Below are 17916 nucleotides of genomic sequence, written 5' to 3' on the forward strand. Positions count from 1 at the left end.
TGCTTGTTTAGTTCAAAAAGCTGGAAGTAGCCTATCTGTGCTGTGTGCTCAAGTCACTTCAGTCGTGCCGCCTCTCTGCGACCCCATGGACTGGAGCCCGCCAGGCTCCTCTGCCCGTGGGGTTCTCCAGGCAAGAATACTGGAGTGGGTTGCCATGCCCTCCTCCAGGGGATCTTCCTGACCCAGCGTGTCTCCTGCGCTGCAGGCAGATTCTTTACCACTGAGACATCGCGGAAGCCCCTATCCTACTTAGTTGGGTGGAATTTCTCCCAAGGCAGCTGGAAATGACTGTCAGGAAAGGACTCTCAGGTGTGGAGCAGAAACTAACAGAAAAATTTACATACACGCCTGGTGGTGAAAAAAAAAGAACCATTCAAAATTTATTCTCCAACAGACAGCATCAGCAGGTAAAAACTACAGGGGTTTCTCCGTAGATCATACATTCACAAGGCATTATTAAGCTTAACAAGTGAGAAAGCCTCTGGTTTATCTTCTGTAACAATATCCGCTTCACAGTGTAAACAGGTACTATCATTGTGTTCACTTACAATTCCAGAAGGAAAGGCACAACTTGGCAAAACAAAACAAAAAAATTTGTGGGGCTGGGGAGTCCTAAACTCAGGTGCAATTACCAAGAGACAGACTTGAGAAGAGCCACAATCCACTCTTCCAGAGGGGCCAAGACGTCTCACCCAGAAATGTGGGTCTTTCTCCTTGCTTGTTAAATCTTCAAGAGGAACGCTTCATCGTCTGCTTAATATCACATATACAAAAGGGGGGATTAAGAAGAAGAAAAAAAAGAATCACAACATCTTGAACTTTCAGCTGCTCCCACCAATACATCAACTCTTAGGTTTACGATAGGGTCTAGAAACACTTCAGCGGTCATCCAATAGGAAAATAGAGACTATAGCTACAAAAATAACACATGAATGAGGTAGATAAATTAAAGCTTTCACATCCAGGACTTGCCTGTTCCAACTTGGTAGCCTTCATGCAATACTCAGAAGAAAAAAAAAAATCTTCATAATTACTCGGCGTAAGTCACAATCAAGGAAATGTTGGTACAAATTAGTATAAGTTTTTAGTATATAATAAGAAAACATGCCCTTCCACGAGTTTGTTTCTTCAAGAATGGACACCGAGCTCTTCAACAGAGCAGGCACTGGTGGACTACATTACATCACCTGAGATTCCCTGCTCAGGTGGTCACCTCTCCTGGTTTTAGGAAGAAGGCGGCATCTGGAAGGGTAGAGAGGACCTTGGCACTCTTGAGGCTCCAACTGAACTGTATTTAAATAAGCAGCAACACACACATTGACTCTCTAAGGACTAAAATCAGTCCACTTGAGGGCATCCTACTTAAGGTTCCAAGGCTGAAAAACACTCTGGAATTCTACAACCTTGGTTTTCCAAAAAAAAAAAATACATTCAAAAAAAAAAAAAAGAGAAGTGGGTGCCGGGTTGGGAGAATACAAAAATGGGTCCCGAAACAGATGACAGACCACGTCCACTTACCCGAATCCAGTCCCCACAGAATCAAGCATACAGCCGCCCCACCCCCTGCCACCCCCCCGACCCCAAGCAGGTGGAACGGGTGTCTTCTCCATGGTGGTTCAATACCTTCCAACTTGAAAGAGGTGACCGTCTTTGGAAACAGTTACTCGAGGTTGTACAAAGGTTTTAATGTATATAGTTTGTTGCAAGTAACAAAACTACTTTGCAAGACCCGCTTTCTTCCAAAATTTAAAAAAATACTAGTATTTGTTTTAGTAAGAATTTTTTTTTCTTCCTCTCTTTTTTCTTTTTTTGCAAAGCAGCATAGCAACATTGTGATTGTAAGACGTGCCTGAGGTTGTGGTCACAACTGTAAACATTATTTGCACATCAGGAAGAAACCTGGAGGAGATGGGGGCCTTAAAAAAAAAGAGAGAGAACAAAAAAAGATACAGTTCTCCAGAGAGGTCACTGCGTGCACTGCTCCTCGGAGGCGCGTCCTCCTGCGGCTTAGCTGACTGCGATCTTGTTTTCTTCCAGGAGGTGCGGGAACTGGTGTTTGGGGACGTTGTCGGCAGTCCCTGGCTTCTCCACCTCGGCACCAGCAGCAGACTGGGAGCCGTCGATCTTGGAGGCAGCCGTGTTATTCACCACGGAGCTGGCCCCCAGGGACACGGGGAGGGTGGGGATGCCACCGCTCTGAATTACGGAGATCTCGTTGGTCTTCATGGCCAGGCCACCGTTGAGCATGGTGGCGTACTGGTTCCACACGACGGGGTCCACGTTCACCGAAGGGGCCACGATTTCCTTGGGAAACATCTCGGGGACCCGCTTTCCGTCCGTTCCTAACAGAGCCATGGTGTTCTCGATGGCTAGCTTCCTGCCACGGCGTGCTGAGCTGTTGTTGGCCCCGTGTGTCATGTAATGGACCTGTGGGAAGAGGGACAGAAAGGTTTCCACCAAAACAGAGGTTTTTGCATGTAGGCCAGTCAAAGTCAAGTCTGCCCACAGGTGTGGCCCATCGAAACTTCTATTTTAAAATTAGATTTCGGAGAATTCCTTGGTGGTCCAGTGGTTATGGCTCCATGCTCCCACTGCGAGGGGCCCAGGTTAAAACCCCGTATCAGGGAACTAGGATCTCACAAGCTGCAGAGAGCAGCCAGGAGAGAAATTAGATTAAAAATCCAGATTATCTATTCTCTTGGCAGGGGGTGGCGAGGGGGTCGACAATCAGACCATCTGCCAACAATGGGCCCACATTCCTCCCTAGAGGCAACGCTGGGGAAGCACACACCAAGTTCCCCATCCGCTATTCTGCACTTCTGTCAACACCTACTAGGGAGTACAGTGTTGTTCTGAGTGCTAGGGTTACAATGTGTTAACACACACACCTACAGAGGTAACAAATGGTATGGAACCGAAGGCATACAGACACTGCGCACAGATGAAATGGGAAAATATGTGAGACCAGGAGCTTACATCAGTGTCAACGCCCTGGTTACCACTGATTCTATGCACACATGCTAAGTCAATTCAGTCGTGTCCAACTCTTTGCGACCAACCCCATGGACTGTAGCCCTCCAGTCTCCTCTGTCCATGGGACTCTCCAGGCAAGAATACTGGAGTGGGTTGCCATGCCCTCCTGCAGGGGATCTGCCCAACCCAGGGATCGAACCCACGTCTCTTGTATGTTTCCTGCACTGGCAGGTGGGTTCTTTACCACTAGTGCCACCTGAGAAGCCCATTCATTCTACAGCTGCACAAAATTAAAATTCTACCACCGGGAGAAGCTAGAAAAGTGTGTGAGCATCTCCGTGCAACTTCCCCCTTTGTGGGAACTGACCCACATAAAAAATTTGAGTTATAAAAATTAATTTTTGAACAAAACAGACCCTGCCCTGATGGAGCTGACATTACCTAGATACATCATGTCAACAGGAGCAATCACTGCTGAGGAAAAAATAAGCCTAGCTGGGAAGGTTACACAAGCCACCAAGAATGAATGTTATTTCATCTACGGCGGCAAACAAGACAGGGACTCTTCTGAAGAGCAAAGATAATCTACTGCCTCCTGCTTCTTCAACCTGGCCTCCTTTCTGTAATTATTTTCCCAGTTTGGCTTTTGAGTTTTCAAATCCCTTTTTTAAAATAAAAAGCTGAAGACCATGGTAGGTAGTCCAGTCTAAAAGCTCAAGACAAACCCATAATGGATTTATCAATTTTATATTACGAACATGACAATCACTATCTACGTTTCCAGATCTGCAGGATTTTATGAAGGCAACTAACATCCTAACTTCAGAGATGCTGTAATGTGAGGAAGCCTGTTTCCTTTTTCTTTTTTCCATTGCACTGCAGAGCTGGCAGGATCTTAGTTCCCCAACCTAGGCTTCAACCTGGGGCCCAGCAGTGGAAGCATGCAGTCCTATCCACTATTCCTTTTTAAAAAATACTATTTCCAATACAGTATTGTAAAGTAAAATAAAGTAAAAATAAAATTAAAAAAAAAAATACTATTTCAAGAGCCAGTTTTGACATGGCACGATGTAATATCCCACTTGGCCCTGATGGAAGGATTTATTAGGGATGAACGTCACTGCTTAACACCGAGCTCCCCCCACCCCCCAGCTGAAGCCTTAAGGAAGCTCACCTTCAAGTTGCCTTTGGTGGTGAAAGCGCGGCCACATATGTTGCATACAAAGGGCTTCTCACCGGTGTGAGTCCGCTCGTGGATCTGAAGCGCGCTGGCCGACGAGAAGTTCTTCCCGCACCTCGTGCAGCCGTGCTGCTTGGCCTGTCGTCGGGGCTGGGCTGCTAACAGAGGCGTCATACCTGGGGACATGGTCGCGGGACCCACAAACCCACCAGGAACTTCAACTTTGACATAGGTTGGCTGGGCTCGGATAAATGTCGATGGAACACTGCTCCGACCTGCGCACAAGGGAAAGAAAAAAAAAAAAACACTTTTATCATCACGTCATCATTCATTCTTCAAACCAAGAAAGGAGTTTTGACCACCACTGCCCCGACGTTTCAGAGTCTGGAAACACCTTTCAGGAAATTTACACATTGGAAGCAGCTTTCTTCTTATTTAGCTACACAGAGAATGACGACTCCAAAAATTTAAAAGAATTTTCCTATTGGGTGAGCCAAAAAATTCGTTCGGGTTTCCCCAAAACAGGAGGTGGAAAAGCCCGAACAGAGTCTCTGGCCAACCCAGTATTTTAGATTTTAAAAGGTATCAGCATCAGAAACACATGCAACGCAATTCCAAGTTCAATCCCCACGTCAAGTTACTTTTAAAGTCTGCTCTGACACTATCTTTCTGATTCTACAAAGGTGTCCCCTCCATTGGACCACTAATGCCATCAACAGGCATTCCACAATTTAAAATAGGTTAGATTCTCTTTTAAAATAGGGTAATTCTCCCTCAAGAATTACCCATCTGTGACTCTTACGTTAGGGAGCGGGATCTCTGAATCAAGGAACCATGAATTATCTCACTGGTGTCCACTTCCTGAAATACTCTTCTAGGATAGCATTAACTCAAAAGAATCCCCGTGTGGCCACCAAGGACCTCCAACACAAGAATCAAAACCGAGCAAAGTACACTGTCCTAAGTAAAAGCACGTCAGGACTATGACAGAGGTAGTCACTAATTGCCCTACGGAGGAGCTAGTTCACTCTCCATCGGCCAAGGTCACCCCGGTTCCTTCCAGATGACCTCGAGCCCAGAATGGACCTAAGTGAAATCCAAAGCTCTATCACCTTCCATCTCAGTGCGGCTGCTCTCCGAGCCGTCCCCTTTGCCGTCGGTGTCCGGAGACTTGGACTTGACGCTCTCCGCCTGGCTATGGGCCGGCGAGACCGCCTGGAAGGACGTGCTCTCCAGGACGTCTGGGCTTCGGCTGGCGCACTCGGGGTCGCCCATAACCGAGGAGGCGTCGTCGTTGGTCAGGCCGTCACTCTCCGCGGACCCGTTTTCTCGGCTTCCCTGCCGCTGCAGGACGAGCGCGGCGAGCCCCGCCTTCACCGGGACATCCAGCGAAGCCGCCGTGGCCAGCCCCGGGGTAGGGGACGCCGCGTGGACGCCGGCGAGGGGCCCGGGGACCCTCAAGGAGCTGCTGGGGGCCTCCTGGGGGCAGGCTTCGTCTACGTCGATGGCTTCCACGACCCCGTCGTGAGCGGGCGCGCCGGGGCTGCCGTTCTCCCCGGCCGCCGAGGGCTCGGGCCCCGCGAACTCGCAGGGGCTCTCGGGCAGCGGCGTGTTGGGGATCTGGCCGCCCATGTGCATGCGGATGTGCTGCTGCAGCAGGACCGCGTTGGTGAACTTCTTCTGGCAGATCGGGCAGGAGTGCTGCGCCCTCAGCGGCGCGCTGCTGCGGTGCACCGCCAGGTGCGTCTTCAGGTTGCCTTTGGTGGAGAAGGCGCGGCCGCAGACCTTGCAGGGGAAGGGCCGCTCCCCGGTGTGCGTGCGGTAGTGCATCTTGAGTGAGCTCTGGCAGCTGAGGACGCGGTGGCAGATGAGACACTCGTTGGGGTCGGCGGTGGCCTTGTCTATGTTCTCCACCAGCCGCTGCAGCTTCAGGGTCTCCGACCCCGGCTCGGGCGGCCCACCCCCTGGGAAGCCTCCGACCCTGGGGGAGGGATGGGTCGGCCCCACCCCGGGCAGGATGGAGCCATCCTCGCTTTCCGGAGACAGCCCGAGCTGCAGGTCGCCGGGCAACGGGCCCCCTTTGGCGTCCTTGGGGTGAGGCCCCGAGGGGAGATTCTGAACTAGCCCTAGGACACTGGGGGTCCCCGCCGCGAGCGCGGGTTTGCTGTCTAGGGAGAGCCCGGCTTCCTCGAGGGGGGCGGGGCCGGCCAGCGCGAAGGGGAGGCCACCGCCCACCGCCGTCTTGTCGTGGAAGTCGGCCAACAGTTGGGGGTTAGCCTTCACCTGGGGGTGCCGGTGGAAGTGCACCTTGAGGTTGCCCTTGGTGGTGAAGCGGTGGCCGCACACGGAGCACACGAAGGGCCTCTCTCCGGTGTGGGAGCGCAGGTGGATCTGCAAGGAGCTATCAGTCCCAAAAACCTTGCTACAGTACTTACACTTGTGCCGGCAGAGAGCCTCGTCCTTGAGTTTGACCTCCACCGGGGAGACACTCGGTGGCTTCCCTTTGCCTTTCTTGGACGGGTCTAAGGCCACCGCGGAGAAGGGGCTCTGGAAGAGCACAGAGCCCGGGGCCTGGGGGAGCAGCGCCCCGGGGAGGCGCGACAGGACGCCGGGGAGCACCCGGGTGGCGTCCGGCTTCAGCGCGAAGGGCGGCAGCCCCGGGGAGGCGGAGCCGCCGGCGGAAGGGACGTTGGCGTGAGGTAGCTTGGCGGGCTTCAGGGCGTCCAGGGGCAGCCCGGCGCTCCCCGCCTTCTGGCTGAGCAGGGCCACGGCCGCCGACACCTGCTGCGACACGTGGCCCCCGAGCGTCTTCAGCGAGTCGGCCGCGTGGCCGGCGTGGAGGGCGTGCGAGGCCCACATGTTCACCTGCACCCGGATCTGCTCCGTGAGCTGGATCTGCTGCAGCTGCTGCTGCTGGAGGCACAGGATCTGCTCGAGGACCCAGGGCAGGCTGCCGGCGCTGGGCAGGGGCGCCGGGGGCGCGTCGGCGCTGCGCTGGTTCACCGCCACCTTGGTGCCGCGCAGCGCCTGAAGCGTGACGTTGGTGTTGGCCACCTTGCCTTTGGGTAAGTAGCTTATGTCCTGCGGCGCGGGCGGCAGGGCGGCCTCTGTCTTCAGATACAGGACAGACTCCGCCCCTGGCTTCTCCCTCGCGTCCCCGGGGGCCCCTCCGCCGCTGCCATCGTCCCGGTGGCCCTCCCTCCGGCCCGGGCTCGGCGGCTGCGAGCTGAGCACAGTCCCCGGCAAGTCTTCGGACGACATCGGTCCCTCACTGTCCTTCAGGATGAGCACGGGGGGCGTTTTAGTGCAATTTTTCTTGTGGTCCAAGAAGTCGGAGAAGCTGAAGAACTCCGCACAGCATTTCTCGCAGACGTGGGTCTCCTCCCGCCGGGGCCGCTTTATCCCTGCTCCGGCGCCATTCGGCTCCTCGCTGCCACTGCTGCCGCCGCCGCCAAGATAGTTCACTGGAGCACCTGCGAGGAGAGGGAAGGAGAAGATGAGAATTCCACCCTAGGAAGGACACAAGGCGGTCTCTGGCGGGGGGAGAACCACAACTCACAATTCAGAGGGCTTCATGATCTGTGTCCTAACAAGGAGACCATGGAATGAGGGTCTCAGTGAGCCAACCACTCATGTAGTGGGTGGAATCATAACCCCCCAAATATCCAATCCTAACCCGTTCCCCTGTGTACGTGGTCTTCTTGTGGGGGCTGGGGGGAGGCTCTGTACAACTGTTAATTATAGAGTGGAGCCCAAGCCCAGTGCCTGGTGTCCTTAAGAAGAAAAGAGACAGGAAAACTTCCCTGGTGGTCAGTGGTTAGGAATCCACCTGCCAAGGAGGGGACGCAGGTTCAACCCCTGGTCCAGGAAGATACTACGTGCCTCGAATCAATTAAAGGCCATGTACCGCAACTACTGAGCCCGTGTTCTCTAACAAGAAACCACCACACGGTGAGAAGCCGTCGCACCGCAACTTGAGAAAGCCGGCATGCAGCAACAGGGACCCAGGGCAGCCAAAAAGAATTAGAAATCAAAACAAACAAAAAAAGACGTGAGACAGAATAAGGCCGTGTTAGGCCAAGGCAGGAGATACAAAGCTCTAAGCCAAGGATGCTGGACCCAACAGAAGGCAGCAAGCAGGCTGCATGGTCCACACTTGCCTTGGAGCCTCCAAGAGAAAACGACCCTGCTGCTCCTCAGCCTCAGGGGTCCAGCCTCCAGAACAGTGCAGACAGACTTGTCTTGGGCAATCTAGTGTGTGCTCCTTCCCTAAGCCACGCTCGACTCTTTGCAACCCCATGGCTGTAGCCTGCCAGGCTCCTCTGTCTGTGGAATTTTCCAAGCATGAGTACTGGAGTGGGTTGCCATTTCCTTCCGCTGGGGATCTTCCCGACCCAGGGACTGAAGTTGGGTATCTTGCATCTCCTGCACAGGCCATCTAGTAATCTGTACCAACTTATTATTAAGGCAGTGCTGGGAAACTCAATAGAATTTATTAAAATAATCCCCACGGAGCTCTCTGCCCCACCTCAGAGCTGGCTTACAAAAGCAAATGGATTTCATGTCGTCCATTAAATGACACTGGGAGCCTGCTGTTCATCTCCACCCTGGGTCCATCAGAAGTGAGACTGCAATAAATCACTCCTCCAGACGGAGTGGGAACTCTACCTTCCCACCAGAGACCGTGGAAGTTTAAAGGTGCCAAGAACTATGACGGTGGTACTAAATTCACCTAAAATGTGGAGACCTAAGTAAGACAAAGCCGATACACCGAGGAGTGTTTTTTATGTGTGTGTCGGGGGCGGGGGGGGGGCGGGGTGGGGACTGAAAAAGAAAAAAAGGAAAGATTGCACATCCAAGAAAAAGACTTTACTGACCTTCCTGATAATGGAAAACCTGTAGAAATGCCTTAGCATGACATTAAAGGATTAACAAGCCATTAAACAAAGGAGCCAGAGACAAGCAGGAAAGGACGGAATGACAGCATTTCCTCCTCGCCCTCCGTTTGCAGCTTCTACTACTGTTACGTTAGATCAAACAACCTTCATAGTCTGGGCAGTTCTGTTCCTAAAAATGACTGGTCCCTGGGTTCCTTTTGCCAATTGGGTCCCATTTCCTTCACAGTGACTGCCAGTCTGCCTGTCAAAACACCTACTGGGCAGCCATACTATGGCCAGCTGCCTGGGCCCTGGTGAGTGGAGACTCCGTAACCGACTTGACTGTGTCCATTTCCTCGCTGTTCTGCTGTATGCACACCCTGACCCGAGAAGTCACACAGGCACACCTCAGACGCAGCAGTCCCAGGGGTGTTGAGCTAAGCCACAGACCTTTGCATATGGATACAAAGATCCACCTAGAAAGAAGGGTATTTTTCACAGAAATGGTTACAGCCACGAAAAAAAGGGAGGGAGGTGGAATGTAAATTTTGGTATACCCACAGTATGGAAGCAATGTAGAATTTCCGTATGTCCTGAATTCGGAGACAGAAATTAGGTGGTAGTAGGTCACAGAACTGTATGCAACAAGTGACCACTTTTCTTTAAAACAAAAAACACCTATTTTTGAAATGTACAAATGAGTGGGGAGATGGCCATGTCAGGAAATATTATTTTTTAAATAAAATAATCACTTTTAAAAAATAAATGAACCTCTTTTGCCTCTTCTTGGGTGATTACATTTCCCAACACCACGAGTTTTGACTGAGGAGTCAGTCAACAATTTGGGGGAGGGATTGATCTTGAAACAGTGTATTTCTCTTAAGATCTATACTTTCCAACAGACTTTCAAACATTGACTCTTAAATTTCCACAGCATAGCCTTAATAAATTGACTTAATCTTTCCTAATTTCAGACTAGGTAATAATCAGAAGTTTAGCAAGGTGTGTGTGGGTGAACCAAGCAAGGGAAAGAAAACAAATTATAGTAATCTATCATTCACAGGTTTGAGATGGTAGGTTTATCCCTCAGGATTTCTATTAAATGTGTACAATCATGACCGCTACATAAGGTAGATGCCTGGGTTAAGCCATGTGATTAGTAAGTGTTTGTGAGTGCTGACTACAAGCCTGGCACCATCCTAGGATCTGGGGAAAGTGTACATACTGTAGGTGTTCAGTGAACATCAATTTCCTCACCTTGTCTATTTCTGTGGCTTGGTTACCTGGGCAACTAGGGCTGCTGAAAGTAAGACTTACAACAGTCATTTAAAGCCTCACTCATTTTAACAACCCTTCTCACTTCCTACTGAGTGCAAGGCAGGGCTAGGGGTCTGATGATGCAAAGACGAGCAGCCTGGTAGTCCCCAACAGTCCAGACTAGAACCTCTAGGTGCCCCGTGGTCCACGCTACATCCATCCAATCCTATTAAACACCAGCCCCATTTATAGATGAGAAAAACAAACTCCAAGATGTGACTTTTACCCAAGACAACACAATAAAAAATGTAGTCATAGATAACTTCTGAGCACTTACTATGTACAGGTGTAATTTATATGTTATTAACAATTAACAAAAGAGACTATTACATTTAACAGAGGGGGAAACTGAGGCACGGGACATTAACTTCCCCAAGGCGGTGAAGCAAAAAAGCCAGGCATGTGCAGATTCTCCCTTTGAACTCCTCATTCATGCACTTCCTCTCCTACTAAGTTCTTCTACTGAGATGGCAACTATCTTGCCTCTTGCAGAAACCCCTGGGGAGGACAGGAAGGCTTGAAGGAGGAGGTTGGGGTGGGGGCAGGACAGGGAGGGTTAAGACACAATCCACCCCAGCTATTTCCATGGGGAACAGTAGGTAGGTACCACCTTCCTTCCAACTCCACTCTAAAGCAACCAAATTCCCAAGAATCAAGTTAAAAGTATTCATTAGTTCCAAGAATCATTAAGATGGTGTATCTATCTACCTGTACATTTGTAATGGGATGCTTGTGGAGATGTGTTAGTGGCACCATCTTTCTGGAAGTGCAACTCTGGCAATTATGTGTCAAGAACTTTTCAAGGGAAACTTAGAAAGTTTCTCTTGGGAGGGAAATATACCAGCCAGGTAAATGCATAAATAGATACAACTTTTTCAGAGTACAATCCACCACCACCATCGTTATAGTGCAATTCTTCCACCAAGCAACTCCCTTGGTAGGAATTTACTTTCTGTGATGCCAGGGTTCAGGTCTCATAGCAATAAACAGCCCAAACAAAAATGGACACACTGTGGTTCACCAGCAAGATTCTGATGAAATAAACCAGGGTACAGAAAAAAGATGACTACTTTGTAGCTCTTTACTACAGGTGCTTGCTCTATAGGACAACCACTCAAGTGTGATTTCAAAAGGAAGAAAAAATGCAGACAACAGGCTGTACACATAATGTGCTTCCCCCCTGCCATGTTTGGGAATAGACATAAACATGTCCGCGGGAAACTTCTGAAATAAGCATTGCTAAGGCTGGTCCCTGGCCTCTGGAGCACAGGCCTGGGGTGGAAGAGAAACTTCAAAATGTATACACTTTTGGCTCTTTTTTAATTAGCATGTTACACCCCTCCTCTCTTGTCTCAGCCATGCTACTTCTGGAAATCTCTAGCAAAGCCCTGTACAAATGCCCATTCTGCTTGTTAAGCGCCAAAGCACAACTGCGACCATCCCCCATACGCTGCCACAGAGCACCCAACGCAGACTCCCCCACCTTAACTCATTTATCTTTGCAGCCACACAGACAAGCATCTTTGCTTCCAATGTGCAAGCATGGAAACTGAGGCTCAGGAATAAATGACTCAAGGTGCCACACTGTTCACTAGAAAACACAAGAGCAGGGACTCTAGTCTTAAATACGTTTAAAAAGGCACTAAAGTTAGCGGCCTCATTTATTACTCTTTCTGCTAGAACACTTTCTTTTTTCCTTTTACCCCTCTAGGAAAGCTTTTAAAGCATTTTCCCCCCTCCTCTCCCCCTGACCCAGTCCAAAACTTTAATACCACAAACATACTGTATATCTGTTTATGCACTATGATCCTTTGAAAGACCACAAACCACTGTTAACACCCATAATTTTTTTTTTTTTTTGGCCAGGATGCACAGCACACAGGATCTTAAGAACCTGTGCCCAGTGCAGTGGAACACCAGGGAAGTCCCAAATATACGTTTTTGTCTCCCTTTCCCCAACACAGACAATATTCTTTCAATCGTGAGCATTGAGCGCACACCTTGGCAGTATTTGCAGAGCTCCTGCCTAGGTCATCAACAGAAAGCAGGTATTTTCCTATGATGTTAACGCGGCTGTGTTACTGGAAATTCTGGTTACCTGACTGACTGCTAGATCTTCTTTACTGTGTTCATAAAGAAGCACGTATTACTGTATCACAAATGTTTCCAATCATTTCTGGTCAGTGTATCTCAACGTGATTTATCTCCTGGGTATTTCTATGTATCTCACTGTACGAGGTTCAAGATTTCTGTTGGAGGAGGGGAACTGTGGCACAAAAAAGGTTAAGCTCCCTGCCCCAGAAGGACCTAGCAGTTCCCAAGAGTGATTTACAACCTGAATACCAGCTTGCAGGCCCTGTATACACAGGCTCGCCTCTTCTGCAGCCTCCAAGCAATACTGGCAACATCCCACTCTGAGTCTTCAAACAGCAGGAGCTCTGTTTGCTGGTGCAGTAAAGTACTTCGACATCCAGACCACCATTGGCAAATACTGAAAGCGTATTTGCCCAAAAGTAAGAGGACTCTGTTATGAACAATCGCTGGGTATGCTTAAGTTAACCCTTCCCGAAAAGAAAAAGCAAAGTTCAGAGGGATTACAGCAACTAGATCTTCCATCCTTCCACCCCACCCCCACTCCCGAATTTTAGGAATGTTATCTCTCAGCATCTAGTTATCCAATAAGTTGGAAGAATGCAGTAAACCCAGCAGGGGGCTTAGATTCAATCACTGCCAAATGGATAGAAAATACTCTTACTATTGTATAGCAAGAAAAGCTCATCTGCCAGAGGCCAATCAAATTCTGAAGCCTATGAAAATGCTTAAGAAACCAACCGTATATCTTGAGACAAGCATTATGCCTGAAGCTTATCTTTTTTCCTCCCATTCCTATATTAAAAGAACTACAATGAGCAGATTATCTAAAGTACTTAATATCTCTTACCCCACACCCCCACCAGCAGGAGAACTGCTTACCAAAATACAAAAGGAAACTGAGATGTCCTTAAGTACCGAACCGGTTCAAAAAAAGCGCTTAAAATTAAACCAGTTTAATTTTACATCTGCATTCAGCAATCTGAGAAACGCCTTTAACTTAATTTGTAGGTGGGAAATTAAAGCTGTAATTAAGTTCCCATTTAATAAAGGTATAAAAAAAATTGTTCCAAACTGTCCTGAATCAAAATTCAGGTTTGCTGAAAAGAAGTAAAAAAATCAAAGTTTTTTCTGCTAACGTGTGCAAGCTCTGCTGCTTATGCTAGAGATAGGTCCCACTTTTCCTCAAATAGAGCTCATCTTTTAAAAGCAAGTTGTTAACTTCATGCAGGCAGTTTTTGCTATCTCCTTCCCCAGAACCCCTTAGAACAATACCTGACATGGACTCGAAATTTGGGGAGAAAAATGGATGGCAATGATTGGAGATGCAGTTCTTATCTGGATTTAGAGGCTTCTAAAGATGCTTTAGATGCTTTTTTAAACAATCAAAAGCACACAGGTGAAGGGTGATGAAAAAGGGGTATCTTAAACTCTTTCCATCATTTTTTCCAAGGCAGTAAAGCCTGGAGCACCAAATGCAAACTCTGTTTAATTTCCAAATTGCTTCCCGGGACCCCTTATTCTAAAGCCTACAGCAGCCCCGCTCATCCATCTGATAGAATACTGATAGCAAAATCCCATCCCATAACCAACCCTCTAAAACCACGATAAACACAACTTCTTGGATTTAGAGCACAGCTCAAATCAAACAGGACAAGGAAACTCTGGGCAAGCCATTGCAACCAGGAGCTGAAGTTTAAACTGAGCAAAAACAAAAAAATCAAAAGTAATGTACGTGAGGTCTCCAGCATGGTGTGGGCTACAGATAAAACTGCAGAATTATCCCACTTTGGCAGTTCAGCTGTCCTGACACAATTTTTTAATTTTTATTTTGAATAAAGTTAATTACCAATCACATTTCCAGCACACAGTGGGCCTTCTATAGTTGAAACTATCTAAATAGGGTGTTTCATCTCCCTGGTACAGAGAAAGAACCCAGAAGCTCAGAAATCAAAGCTTACGCAGCTGAAAGTCTTACAACCAGATTGGAATGCACACCTCACTCTTACACCTTACAAAAAAAATTCATTTCATTTAAAAAGAGGAAGCATTAACTCTATCCCTCCCTCCCAAGATGGCTCCCTAACAGGAGGAAGGCTGAAGGGGCTTGAAGGATCAGCTAGCACCGATTTGTGCAACTTTTAGCGGAACAAAAGAGGTGTGGGCAAGCTGTAGCCCTTCTCTTTCAGAAAGCCAGATGCAAACGCAGAAACTTGGCCTGCAACATTCACGGAGGCTACTGTCACCAAGATTTCCCTTTCCCTCAATTAAAACAGAAACTTCCAAGCGTCCCATTCTGCCTCCTTACCGCAGATGTAGGTCATTTCAGTTTAGAAACTGGGGCTAAGCGGTTATTTGCATTTGGGGAATCTTAATCGTTGATGGTTGTCATCCAGTTTAGCACAAAGGGCATTTGAACCTCTTTTGAAAAAAAGGCTAATTTTCCTGTACATAGCCTTAGTCCCCTGAGCACCTGCAGATGTTCTGGATCTAACTGATCGCCAAACTTCATTTTCCTCCCTCAAAAAGTGCATTTCTTTTTTAAGTGGTCTCAAATCGGCTGTGCACTATAAGATCAGTCTAAACTGGATGTTTTTAATTATACGCAAACAGGGGCTCAAACACAAAATGTATCCATTAGAATGAACTGCTTGGGCATGTACCACTACTACCTTCTGTTTCACGGCGGCAACTGGGGGCTCTGCAAACACATACTAGGATCGAAGAATTCTTTCCAAGAATGCTAAAGACTTGGCAAAGAAACTTCGGCACCGCCGGGGAAAGCGCAAAGAACTGACTGGCTTCCCGAGGAGCGCCCAGCCCAGAGATTTTCAACCCCCCGCCCCAGCGCGTCCCTCCCATCAGGTGGGAGCCGGTACCTGCGAGGGGACCCGCCTCTCAGCAGAGCGCGAGGTTCCCGGCTGGGCCTCCAGGGGACGCCCGCGCGCAGCTCAGCGGCCACCGCAACCCCAGCGATCAATAGCAACTCCCCCTCCCCAATTGTGGAGGGAGCGCACGGCCAGGCTCGCGATCCTAACCAGCTCGGGTGGACTGGTGGCCGACTCCAGCTAGCGTCCATTTAAGAACGTCCCCTCGCCCCCCATAACCAGCTCCCCCTAAGATGCCAAATCCCACCAAAAGCCGCACTAAGAGTGCGCCCACCCAAAACGAAGCGGGTAGGGGGAAGGGGAGGTCAGAGCAGGACCAGGGGAGGGGTCAGAGCCAGGAGCTCGCCCCTCCTTCCCGGGAGGAAGCGGGCGGGCGGAGGGTTAACCCTTTTGTTCCAGGTGGGCCAGGCAACGAAGCCTCTCCGTCCTTCCCCCCCACCCCCCTCCCAAGGCACAAAGAGAGGCCGCCCTCCCCCGACCTCCGGTGCGCGCTGCCCTGACCATCTGACGCCCCCAAAACCGCTGAGCCGCCCCTTTGGTCAAGCCGATCTGTTTAACTTGCCCTGGAAAAAGATTATTTGGGGAGGAGGGGGGGAAATAGGGATTTACATTATGTTACAGATTCAGAAAATGTATTCCATTCCCTCCCCGAAATAAAGGGTACGGTAACCAAAAAGCGGCGGCGGCTCTTCCCCTCCTTGTAGTGGATTGAAGCGACTGGGGTCGCCGCGCGCACCCCCATCACCCGCTGGGAAATTAGAAAGCAGGCGGCGAGGGGAGCGAAGCCACCAACAAGGCCTGAGAGGAGCTTAAAGACGCCCCCTCCCCCCACGCGTACGCGAAAAACTTATCAGGCGACAATTTGGCGGGCCAGGGCGGAGGGGAGATAGTGAGAAAGCGACTCGCTCCTAAAGCCCCCGAGGTTAAATGATTAGGGAGAGAGGAGTCCGCTCGGCCGCTCCGACTGGGCTGGGGGTCCCGAACTCTTCCCGACCCCGGAGAGGCGCGGCGCGGAAGCGTGGGCCGGGTCAGCCCCTGGGAGCTCGCCCTGTCCGCGACCGCCCAGCCCTGGCGCGACCTCTCCCCTCCGGCCCCCGGGGCGCGCTTTTCGGGAAGCGGGGCGCGCCAGAAAAGCCACGCGCAACGCCAGGCGGCTGCACCCCAGCGGGACTGCAGAGCGCGCGCGACCCCCGCGCCCGGGGGCCCGCACCCCTCCCGCCGCCCGCGGTTATTTTTAGGAAGTCGGAAATCAAAGATGGCTGGAGGTCAGGCCCCGAAAGGTTAGGGCGAAGATCGGCAGGCGGCGCAGCCCCGGGAGAAAAGAGGGAAACCAAAAAAAGAAAATTTTGAAACGGAAAAGAAGGCAATCTTGTGCCCTCGTCCTCCACTTCTTCCGGCCCTCAGTCCCCTCCGCAGCGCGGGTGGCCCGCACCCCAGCTCCTGGGGGGTGGGGAGAGGTCGCGCCCCCTCCCCCTCACGGCACGGGAGGGGCGCGTGCAACCGATCGGCCGCCCCCGGGGGGTCTTCCAAAGGTGCGCCCCTTCCCCAGCCGCCTAGAAAAGCCCCCAACGGTGAGGGAATAGAGTGGGGACCCCCGGGGTCTTTTCTTTTAAAAGCGGCGCCAGGGAGGGAGGAGGGGGGCCTAAGTTACAAGTGTGGGGGGGAGGTTACTAGTGAGGGGAGTGCAGCCAATTAAGAGAGGGGCAGAGGACGAGGAGAAGGGGACCTCTCGGGAACGAGGGGCAGGCAGAGGCTCGGGGTCACTCCTACAGTAAGAGCGAGACCTGGGGGTGAAACTTCCACGGGAGAGAAGCGAGAAAAAGTGCAAAATTAACGAGGGCGGGGGTGGGGGTGGGGAACCAGGCTGCCGGTTCGCCCCTGGAGCTAAGCCCCCGGATCCAAGTTCCCGAATCTGCGGAGGGAGCCGCGGCCTCGCCGAAGCCCGCGCCTCCGAGGGGCGGGCGAGCGTCTAAGAAGCTGCCCGCCCGGGGCGCGCGCCCCCCAGCCCCACTCACCCGGCGCCCCCGCCGCCGGCGCCGCTGGGGCCGCATCTGCACACTCGGGGGCCGGCTGCTGCGGCTGCCGCTCGCCCTGATCCTCCTCCGAGTTGATGTGCTGGGGCTTCGCCTGCTTGCGCCTCGACATGGTGCGAGCATCGGGGCGCCTGGAGAGCCGCGGTTATTTGCCCACTCCGCCACAAATTCCTGGAGTTGGGAAATTTACCCCCCTTCGGCCGGAACGCGCATGTCCCAGTAATTATTATTATCAATAATGCATTGCGATTTATCATGAGCCCTGACAGCTGATTGGCCTGGGTCCAAGACCTCAGAGATCATTTAAATAAGTCCTCATTGATCAGGGAGGGGCGAGGCATTCTGGGCTTTGTAGTCCGGCCCTACAAGCGACAAAGGCGTGTTCATCTGGGGAGAGCAACTAATTAGCATTCGGGCTCAGATTGGCTGGGTGCTGGGCGAAATCCGAGGGGGGACCATCCTCGCCTTCAGCTATCTGAGTTCTGGGAGAGAAAGAGAGAAATAATTGTGTACTTACTAAAAACTAGGAGTTTCCATAACAGTTTTGAAACAAGAGT

At 50.9% G+C, this 17916-nt stretch overlaps 1 protein-coding gene across 2 annotated transcripts; it reads right to left on the bottom strand.

Moving 5' to 3' along the window:
- Positions 1-352: 352 nt before the first annotated feature.
- Positions 353-17679, bottom strand: SALL4 (spalt like transcription factor 4). Of its 2 annotated transcripts, none has more exons than XM_069547059.1 (4): positions 17342-17679; positions 6589-7626; positions 4148-4428; positions 353-2427 (listed from the first exon to the last, which is right to left on the bottom strand). In XM_069547059.1, the coding sequence occupies exons 1-4, from the start codon at positions 17469-17471 to the stop codon at positions 2008-2010; spliced, it is 1869 nt and encodes a 622-aa protein (XP_069403160.1). In that variant the 5' UTR covers positions 17472-17679; the 3' UTR covers positions 353-2007. The 2 variants fall into 2 exon arrangements, with proteins under 2 accessions (XP_069403160.1, XP_069403159.1); XM_069547058.1 differs by having other exon boundaries at positions 5266-7626; positions 17342-17526.
- Positions 17680-17916: the final 237 nt, after the last annotated feature.

Source organism: Ovis canadensis, chromosome 13, assembly GCF_042477335.2.
Source record: "Ovis canadensis isolate MfBH-ARS-UI-01 breed Bighorn chromosome 13, ARS-UI_OviCan_v2, whole genome shotgun sequence".
Taxonomy (NCBI): Eukaryota; Metazoa; Chordata; class Mammalia; order Artiodactyla; family Bovidae; genus Ovis; species Ovis canadensis.

Excerpts from the sequence above, each read along its gene's own strand:
- SALL4 (XM_069547058.1), bottom strand. The coding sequence starts at position 17,471 with ATGTCGAGGCGCAAGCAGGCGAAGCCCCAGCACATCAACTCGGAGGAG. Across the intron at positions 7,627-17,341 it reads GCCGGCGGCGGGGGCGCCGG|GTGCTCCAGTGAACTATCTT; the intron begins GTGAGTGGGGCT and ends CTCTCCTCGCAG. Across the intron at positions 4,429-5,265 it reads CAGCCGCACTGAGATGGAAG|GTCGGAGCAGTGTTCCATCG; the intron begins GTGATAGAGCTT and ends CCTTGTGCGCAG.